The sequence below is a fragment of the Hypomesus nipponensis genome, chromosome 13, assembly GCF_054491055.1.
Source record: "Hypomesus nipponensis isolate SF chromosome 13, ASM5449105v1, whole genome shotgun sequence".
Classification (NCBI taxonomy): domain Eukaryota; kingdom Metazoa; phylum Chordata; class Actinopteri; order Osmeriformes; family Osmeridae; genus Hypomesus; species Hypomesus nipponensis.
In genome coordinates this window covers 12,080,794-12,090,000 of record NC_140373.1, presented here as the reverse complement: position 1 = coordinate 12,090,000, position 9,207 = coordinate 12,080,794, and the positions used below count along the sequence as shown (strand labels likewise).

At 55.1% G+C, this 9,207-nt stretch overlaps 1 protein-coding gene across 1 annotated transcript in view; it reads left to right on the top strand.

Moving 5' to 3' along the window:
- The window catches only part of caskin2a (CASK interacting protein 2a), a 29,374-nt gene that overhangs the window by 17,773 nt on the left and 2,394 nt on the right, over positions 1-9,207 (top strand). The window contains 12 exon segments of the mRNA XM_084669851.1: positions 407-535; positions 779-871; positions 1,649-1,776; positions 2,021-2,099; positions 3,838-3,923; positions 4,163-4,273; positions 4,829-4,930; positions 5,090-5,228; positions 5,363-5,960; positions 6,061-6,216; positions 6,218-7,953; positions 8,927-9,149. Coding sequence (XP_084525977.1) covers positions 407-535; positions 779-871; positions 1,649-1,776; positions 2,021-2,099; positions 3,838-3,923; positions 4,163-4,273; positions 4,829-4,930; positions 5,090-5,228; positions 5,363-5,960; positions 6,061-6,216; positions 6,218-7,953; positions 8,927-9,149 — 3,580 coding nt within the window.

The following is a 9,207-nucleotide window of genomic DNA, read 5'->3' as shown; positions in this document are numbered from 1 at the left end:
GCAGTAGTGCTGCACACACACACACACCACACACACACACACACACTCGCACACCCACACACACAGTTACCCATTCAGACACACTTACTGCCCTAATGTAAGACCGGGAAGCCTCCATACATAATAATCTGCCTGTGTCAGTATCCATGGAGACAGGCAGGGTAATAAACTGTATTGTTATGTGCTACTTCTATAGACACATACTTTGAAGTCCAGTTTGACAGTTGGTAGTTAAACATGCACGCTACACACACACACACACACACACACACACACACACACTCTCTCACACACACACACACACACACACACACACACACACACACACACACACACACACTCATACACTCACACACATACAGGCATACACACACACTCTTCACTGTCCATCTCCCCTCCTTCACAGGGGGCACTCTTTCCCGCCAAGTCTCGTTGCCAAGTCAACGGCAGCACTTCCTGTCCAGAGTTCCTCCCTCAAGCATTTGCCCTGCCCCCCAGACTGACGACTCTTACACCCTCTACTATGAACACACAGGTACACACGCACACACACGGATATACTTTGGACCACTTTATAGTGTGCTGGTATGTGATGGTTTATCATCGATATCAACACCAGCAGACACTCTGGGGAGCTTCTTCACCCTCCAGCCTTGCTTCACCCCCCCCCCCCCGCCCCCCCGGCTGTATACGTGACCTTTGACCTTGGCTGGCCCTGTGGCCTTGCGCCCCTCTCTCTCCACCCCAGAGTCCTGAAGCATGTGTGTGTGTTTGCTAGGTGTTCCTCCAGGCAGTGCCCTCCTCCCAGCTAGCCACGCTAGCTCAGCTAGCTGCACTCAGGACATATGGGTCCTGAGGACCTCCCCCACTGGTAAGAGTGTGTGACCCCCCCCCCCATAGGACCCCCCTCATTCCCCCCTCCCGTAAGACCCTCCCCCCTGCTCTGATATACCCCCTCCCTACACACACCCAGCACCCCTCCTCTGCAGTGGCTCCTCCCACCCCACCCCACCTCTCCCCCTCCACCTCCCCCCAGCCCCCTCCGTCTTCCCAGACTCCCAGGCTCGACACTGGTGAGGGTGTGTGAGTCTGCGGCACACACACTGGTGAGGGTGTGTGAGTCTGCGTCACACACACTGGTGAGGGTGTGTGAGTCTGCGTCACACACACTGGTGAGGGTGTGTGTGCGCGCATGTGATCCCTGTGTCATCAAGATCTAACTCGATAGGTGTGATGAGTGTTGTGTAGACTAGCCCCGCACCCCCCCCCCCCCCACACACACACACACAGACACACACACAAAATGCCTCCCTGTTCTTGTAACACTCCTGTAGACAAACGGACCTCACTTCCTGTCTCAGTTTCCAGTGGGACCCACAGAGAGCCGCTGTTCCCATGACACTGTCAGTTCCAAACACCTGCTCACACATCTGCCTGCCTGCCTCTCTCTCTTTCTCTCTCTCTCTCTCTCTCTCTCTCTCTCTCTCTCTCTCTCTCTCTCTCTCTCTCTCTCTCTCTCTCTCTCTCTCTCTCTCTCTCTCTCTCTCTCTCTCTCTCTCTCTCTCTCTCTCTCTCTCTCTCTCTCTCTCTCTCTCTCTCTCTCTCTCTCTCTCTCTCTCCTACCTCACCCCCCCCCCCCCCCCACCAGGAGACAGGAGCAGTGTGGGCAGTACAGGAAGCATGTCCAGCAGCCGCAGCGCGGGCAGCGGTCAGAGCTCAGAGAGCGGGCAGCCCGCCCCCACCCGCCAGACCCCCGGGGCCCACGACCCCGGCAAGGTACGAAACAAGCCACACACACGTGCACGCGCGTATGTGAACCCGCACGGATACATACACGTTAGTGTGTACCTCTCTGTTGATCAAGGGTTTACTAGCTGTGAAGTCTGCTCTGATTGTCTGCGTGAAGGCAGGCCATATCTGAGTCTTAAAGCAGGTCAACGAGATGGAGTCATTTGACTTGGTAATGCTATTAATGAGGACTCTGCTCTGGTTGCGCTCTTTGCTGGGGCTCGGTGTGTAGCTGGCGCCCTCTAGTGGTGGGCCAGGAGAACTGCGGATGCCTGCCTGTCAAGACCACGGCACACACGGTGGACCCACAGGTTAGACAACAACACACACACACACATGCGCGCACACACACATGCATGTACATGCACACAGGGATAGAGGTGGAGATGTGGAGGGAGGGATAGAAAAGCTTCTAAGCTAAAGCTGTGGTTTCTGCTGAGTAAGAACCTGGGTGAGGCCTCTTATTGTGAGGCGGGAACAGCTACTAGGTTTTAGCCTCGGGGAGTGAGGGGGAGGGGGAGGAGGGAGGGAGTGGGAGTGAGGGAGGGGTAAGGAGTTAGTTGAAGTAGGGTGGTGGAGAGAGATTGAGTGAATAACAGACAGGAGAGAAGCATCAGTCAGGAAAACACCAGAACAACACAGTCAGGGAAAGAGAGAGAGAGTCACACTGAGAGTGCGAGAGAGAAGCACTCACACAGAAGGAAAGGAAGAGAGAGAGAGAGAGACAGAGAGAGAGAGAGAGAGGAAGAGAGACAGAGAGAGAGAGACAGAGACAGAGACAGAGACAGAGAGGAAGAGGGACAGAGAGAGAGAGAGAGAGAGAGAGAGAGAGAGAGAGAGAGAGAGAGAGAGACAGAGAGAGAGAGAGAGAGAGAGAGAGAGAGAGAGAGAGAGAGAGAGAGAGAGAGAGAGAGAGAGAGAGAGAGAGAGAGAGAGAGAATATATAAACAGTCCCCTGAGGTCTTGAGTCACTCACAGATCCTTCGGTAGATAGAAAAAGACAGAGAGGAGACATAAGCAGACATGAGATGTAAAAGCGGAGCTCCATTCCTCGTCCTGAAGGGTAAGAGCCCGACTTTTATCTCAAACACTTGATTTGATTTATTTTAAGGAATGCTTGCTTGGATGATGCATTCATATTGATTTCATCCATATTGCTTTGAGATTATTGATTGACACAGTGACTGATAAAGAGAGGTGTTGGCCAGGAGAGGAGGGGGTTTGAGTCAGACAGTGAGGAGTTGTTTCTCTGTTTAGATCAGTCAGAAAGGGTTCTGCTTTTATGGAGAGGCTGTTTGTTTACTCTCTCTCTCTCTCTCTCTCTCTCTCTCTCTCTCTCTTCTTTCGTATTCTCTCTGCTACTAGCTTGCAGTTTTGACTGCCCAATAAAGATATCTTTAAAGTCAAAGTCTCTGTCTCCCTCTCTCTCTCTCTCTCTCTTTGCAGTACTAGGGTGTAGTTATGTTGGAGTTTAATAGTGGAGTGCTGCTGGGATAATGAAAGAAAAACAGATAAACAAGAACACGCGCACACACACACGCGCACACACACACACGCGCCCACAGATTCGCACACACTCACGCATCCACAGACACACAAACACAGCCCCCCTCCCCCAGGGCTGCATAACTCTTCTGTAGGTGCTGCCTTCATCCCCTGGGGAACGCCTGGGCCCCATGACCCTGGAACAGGGTCTGGGGAAGGAGGGGTAGGGAGGAGGAGAGCTGCCTGGAAGAATGAGTGGGTGAGATCAAAACTATAGCCTCAGGTGGGAGAAAGAGAGAGAGACAGAGAGGAGGGAGAGAAGAGGAGGGAGAGAGAGAGGAGGGAGAGAGAAATGGAGGGAGAGGAGGGAGGAAGAGAGAGAGAGAGGTGAGAGAGAGAGCGAGACAGAAAGAAGAGAAGGAGTGAGCGTGGTTTGATTTGTGTGCGAGTTGTAGCTGTATGTCAAATGTGATCAACAGGACAGTACCCCCCCCCCCCCCCCTCCTGCTGTAGCTCCTCCTACACGTCCTCCTCTGTCCCTCCTTAAAGGTGTGTGTTTCTTAGGGGGTCCTAGCCACCAGGTGAACGGGGGTCGGAGGTCAGGCGAGCCCAGCGGCTTCATGCGCCCAGAACACCTTCTTGAGGGCAAGGTACCGCGTGTGTGTGTGTGTTTGACTACATGTGTGTGTATACGTGTAAATTTGTATCAGGGTGTATGAAAGTAGGTGTGCTTGAACATGTCTATGCACGCGTGCGTGTATACGTGTGTACAGGTGTCTAGATGTGTGTGTACTATACGTGTGAATATGTGTGCGTACAGATGTGTAAAAGGGCGTATGTACAAGTGTGTGTGTGTGTGTGTGTTCACGCCTCCTCTGGCCTGGTGCAGGACTCGGAGGCCATCTACCAGTGGCTGTGTGAGTTCCAGCTGCAGCAGTACACCTCCAACCTCCTCCAGGCTGGGTACGACATCCCCACCATCAGCAGGATGACACCAGAGGTGAGTGTGTGTCTGTGTGTGTGTGTGCGCGCGCTATGGGTGTTTATGTGCAAACTGTGTGCGTGTTATTGCTGTCTATGTGTAAACTGTGTGTGAGTGCGGGTTAGGTTTTGTGGGTTAAGGTTATTACGGTAATTTTATTATGAACCTATTAAGGTTATTATTAACCTATTAAGGTTATTCAGGTGTGGGTTAAGGTTATTTTTGGTAAGGGTTTGGAACAACTGGAATGTTGAGGGGACTGACTTGTGAGTCCCCACAAGAATAGTGAAACCTAAGTGTGTGTGTGTGTGTGTGTGTGTTGAACCTCACCTTCAGGCAGTATCCCGCTACTCTGCTTACATAAGGTTCTATTGAGGTGACAGCTCAGTGGTGCTCTGTCATCTGCTCCACTCCTCCAGGGTGTGTGTGTGTTTAGTGTTTAGTCACCTGCTCCACGTCAGGAACTGCTCAGGGATATGTTTGTCTCCGAATAAAACTCCTCTAATCTTATGTTTATGTGTGTGTGTGTGTGTGTTTTCATTGATGCGCGCGTGTGTGTGTGTGTGTGTGCAGGACTTGACAGCCATTGGGGTGACCAAACCAGGCCACAGGAAGAAGATCTCTACGGAGATAGGCAAGCTGAGCATCCCAGAGTGGCTCCCTGACTATGTCCCCGTAAGTACTCTGACCTCTACACGACCTCTGACCTCCACCCACGTGACCTCTGAACTCTTCATCCTTACGCGTCTTCATCTTCTCCAATGTATTTTGGGGTTCTTTCTGTCTCTCTCTCCCTCTCTCTCTCCCCCTCTCCCTCCCTCCCCCCACCCCCAGTCTGACCTGGGGGCCTGGCTGGCCAGTATAGGCCTCCCCCAGTACCAAAAGACTCTGAGTGACAACGGCTATGACTCCATCCCCATCGTCAAGGACATCACCTGGGAGGACCTGCAGGAGATCGGCATCAGCAAGCTGGGTGAGACACACACATTCAAATGCAGTATGCACACACTTATGTACACACACATTTCTACTGTACACACACACACATGTATACAGTACACACACGTCCAGACGGTATCAGTGTATCTGACCCTGGTGGTGCCCCAGGTCACCAGAAGAAGCTGATGCTGGCGGTGAAGAAGCTGAGCGACCTGCAGCGCTCCCGTAACCATGCCGACAGGACCGGCGGCACGCTCCGCCGGAAGCCACCGGAAGCCCTGGAGCTGGTGGCCATCGAGCACACACACTCCGGCACGCACACACACCCACACACACACTCTGACTCCTCCCACGCCCAATGCCCCTCGCCCCGCACCCCCAGGACGCTGCGGTCGTTCCAGGACAGCGAGTTGAGCGCCGAGCTGCAGAGCGCCATGGTCGGCAGGCCGGGGGCCGGGGTGGGGGAGGGGTTTGGGATCAGGGGCGGAGTCTCGGGGGCGGTAACGTCGGCCATGTCGCTCAGCCAGGAGAGCATCGGGACACGCTCGCGGGGTTCCGGGAATTCGGGGAACTCTGGAAAGTCTGGGAATTCTGGGAGTTTTCCAGTGTGTTCTCCAGATCACCCTGCTCCTTTGGCATCGGCTGGGAGGTACAGCTACTCAGATGAGAGCCTGGGACATGGAGGAGGAGGAGGTGGAGGAGGGTGGGAGAGGCAGGGTGGAGACAGACAGAGACCTTCGGAGTTGTGGAACTCCCAGTACCAGAGCCAACCCCCCACCTCCACCAAACCACCCTTCACCCCCTCCACCCCCACCAAAACCCCCTCCACCCCCACCAAACCCCCCCCCCACCCCCACCAAACCCCCCTCCACCCCCACCAAACCCCTCTTCCTCCCCCTCACCCCTCCTCTAACCCCCAGCAAGATGCCCCGCTTCGCCTACCCAGCGGTGCCCGCCAAACCCCGGCCCTGCCAGGCCCCTGGGCGCCTCTACCAGCCCCAACCCCTGCCCCTCTCCTCCCCCCTCTCCCTCTCCGCAGGTCTCCCCGTCCCAGAGGGGCTTCAGCTACCTGCACACCCAGGCGGGGCCCTCCGATCTGGGCCCGCGCGGCCTACCCAAGCCCCAGGCTGCAGCCGAGGCCTTCCCGGGCCCCAGGGCAGCTGGCGGGGAGAAGGAGGGAGGGCCTGGCTGGAAGCGCTCGCAGAGCCTGACGCGCCACGCCGTGTCGGACGGGGAGAACGAGGACGACGAGGGGGCGGCCGACTCCGCCACCGCGGCAACCGTGCCGTCGTACGCCACGCTGGGTCGTCGTCCGGGGCGCGGGCCTCCAGCCGGCGCCCAGCGACACATCAGCCGAAGCCACTCCTTCGCCGTGCGTTCCCGCCGCAAGGGACCGCCCCCGCCGCCGCCCAAGAGGATGAGCTCCGTGAGCGGCGGCTCGGCCGGCCAATTGGGAGGCGAGGTGGGGGCGGGGGAGGGGCCGGGGGTGGAGAGAGAGAGCGTGGGGAGTGTGAGGACCATCGCTGCCAGGCTGGAGGGGGGCGGAGGGAGTCCCACCAAGAGGCAGGACCCTGCCCCCTCTCTCCCCCCTGCCTCCCCCAGACATCTGCCCGTCCTGGGGCTGGCCGGCTTGAGGAGGAGCGAGAGAACGGAGGGAGGGAAGGAGGGAGGAAGGAGAGAGAGAGGTACAGAGAGACCAACGGAGGACAAGGAGAAAGGGAGGACGAGCAATTCAGTAGTAGAAAGCTCTTCGGGGACGTCCACCAACACTAGCTCCAGTGAGAACCTACCTTTCGCCGAAGACGGGAACCTGACCATCAAGCAGAGGCCCAGGATGGAGGCAGGCTGTCGGGGGGAGGCTGAATTCCAGCCCCAGGCTTCACCAGAAGACCCAAAGGCCGGCCAGGCCTCCAAGGCTCTGGAGTTCAACCTGAAGGAGTCCGACACTGTCAAACGACGGCACAAGCTCAGAGAGACGCACACATGCACGCAGGACGAGACGGGCGGAGACGACGCACACTCACACACACACTCACATGACAGGACCAACGGCTTCCACACACACGCCAGGGGAGATGGGGGGAGCGAGGTGGACGTCGTCAGGGCTGCGAGGCCCAGCCAGGACCTCCAGAGGCTGGTCTCCCTGGGGAGAGGCCCGAGGCCGGCGCTGGCCTCCGGACCTCCGCCCAACCCACTCAACAACAACGTCTCCATGACAACAACAACAACTACAGCTAACTCAGCCTACTCTATCTCAACACCACAAACAGCTATTCGTAAAGCAGACAGTCAACTGACTCACACACTCACGTCCAAACCTGGCAACACACAGCCACACACACTCACGTCCAAACCTGGCAACACACAGCCACACACACTCACGTCCAAACCTGGCAACACACAGCCACACACACTCACGTCCAAACCTGGCAACACACAGCCACACACACTCACGTCCAAACCTGGCAACACACAGCCACACACACTCACGTCCAAACCTGGCAACACACAGCCACACACACTCACGTCCAAACCTGGCAACACACAGCCACACACACTCACTTCCAAACCAGGCAACACACAGCCACACACACTCACGTCCAAACCTGGCAACACACAGCCACACACACTCACGTCCAAACCTGGCAACATACAGATGAACACGCACAGGCGTGTTCCAGACTCTGCAGAGAAGACTGCCTCTGCTGTTCCCAGATCAGCTGCTCCTCACAAGCCACTCAGCACGTCTCCCGCCCCAGGTAACACACACACACACATCTATACTGTACACACACATACATTCAAAAGCCACACACACATGTATTATTCAATACACAGATACACATCTATACTTTGTACACACACATCTATACTGTGTATCTATCCAGTGTTTCCCACACATAGACTAATTTGTGGCGGTGCCCCACAGAATCAAAGTTTTTTTTTGTGTATGACATTTAAAACGCGCAGCGTATTCGTTCAGCTGCATTTCCTTTGTCTGCTCTCCCTCCGTCTCTCTGTCACATACACATAGTCACAACGTCAGCACACGTTAGCAACGATGCATAGATCCGCCGTTCTAGTAAGACAGACAGCGATATCAGCGAGCCTTCAGCATTAGTACTGTAGTGAGTTCCCCTTCGTTCTTTTGGTGAGCAGTCTTACGAGCCCTACTTACCCGCCGTCATGGAGCCGACCAGCTAAATAGTCATTTAGCACTAGCGTTGCTACCTGCATGCATGTGCAGAAATGTTTTACAACATTTTCAGGCTTCAACCAGTGCTGCTCAAGCAGAAAGACAGGGTCAGGGAGAGAGAGAGACAGACTCGTTAGGTATTGAAGAAAGAGTAGGAGAGGAGGACAGCATGCAACATGCTGCTGTGAGAGCCAGCTGAAGCAACAGATGAGGTGGACAAACAGATGTAGAAACAGGCAGGTCAGAAAGCAGGTCTCAGGACAAGGGAACTCATTTCTAGTCTTTGGTTTCTGGCAGATAGGACTTGAATGGGGTGTGAATTCTGTATGGGATGTTAAAGGTGTTGTGTAACGAATTATTAACAAAGGAATTATTTTCCTTTCCCCCCCGTCAGACACGGATGACCGACCCCCACAAATAGCTTTTTAATCTGTGGGAAACATTGCAATCTATTCAATACACACACACACACACACATCTATACAAACGTGTGTACTATTCTAATACTTCTCTCCTCTCTCTGTTGGCCCTCACAGCCCGGTCCTCAGGTCTGTCTGTAAACATGGTCCAGAGTGTTGCTTTCAGCTCCCCAGCCTGCTACCCCCAGATGGAGCCTTTGGGCTGGGCCGGGGGAGCAGGAAAGGCCCAGGATGCAGGGGCCTGCTTGGAAGTCCTGGCCCAGCAGAGGATAGACGAGACCAGCACCTCTCTGGAGGCAGCGCTGAAGGTGGTGGAGAAGAAGCTGGCCCAGGATGACTGGTACACACACACTCACACGTATATATATTTAAACTGTATACACTCACAATACTATAGC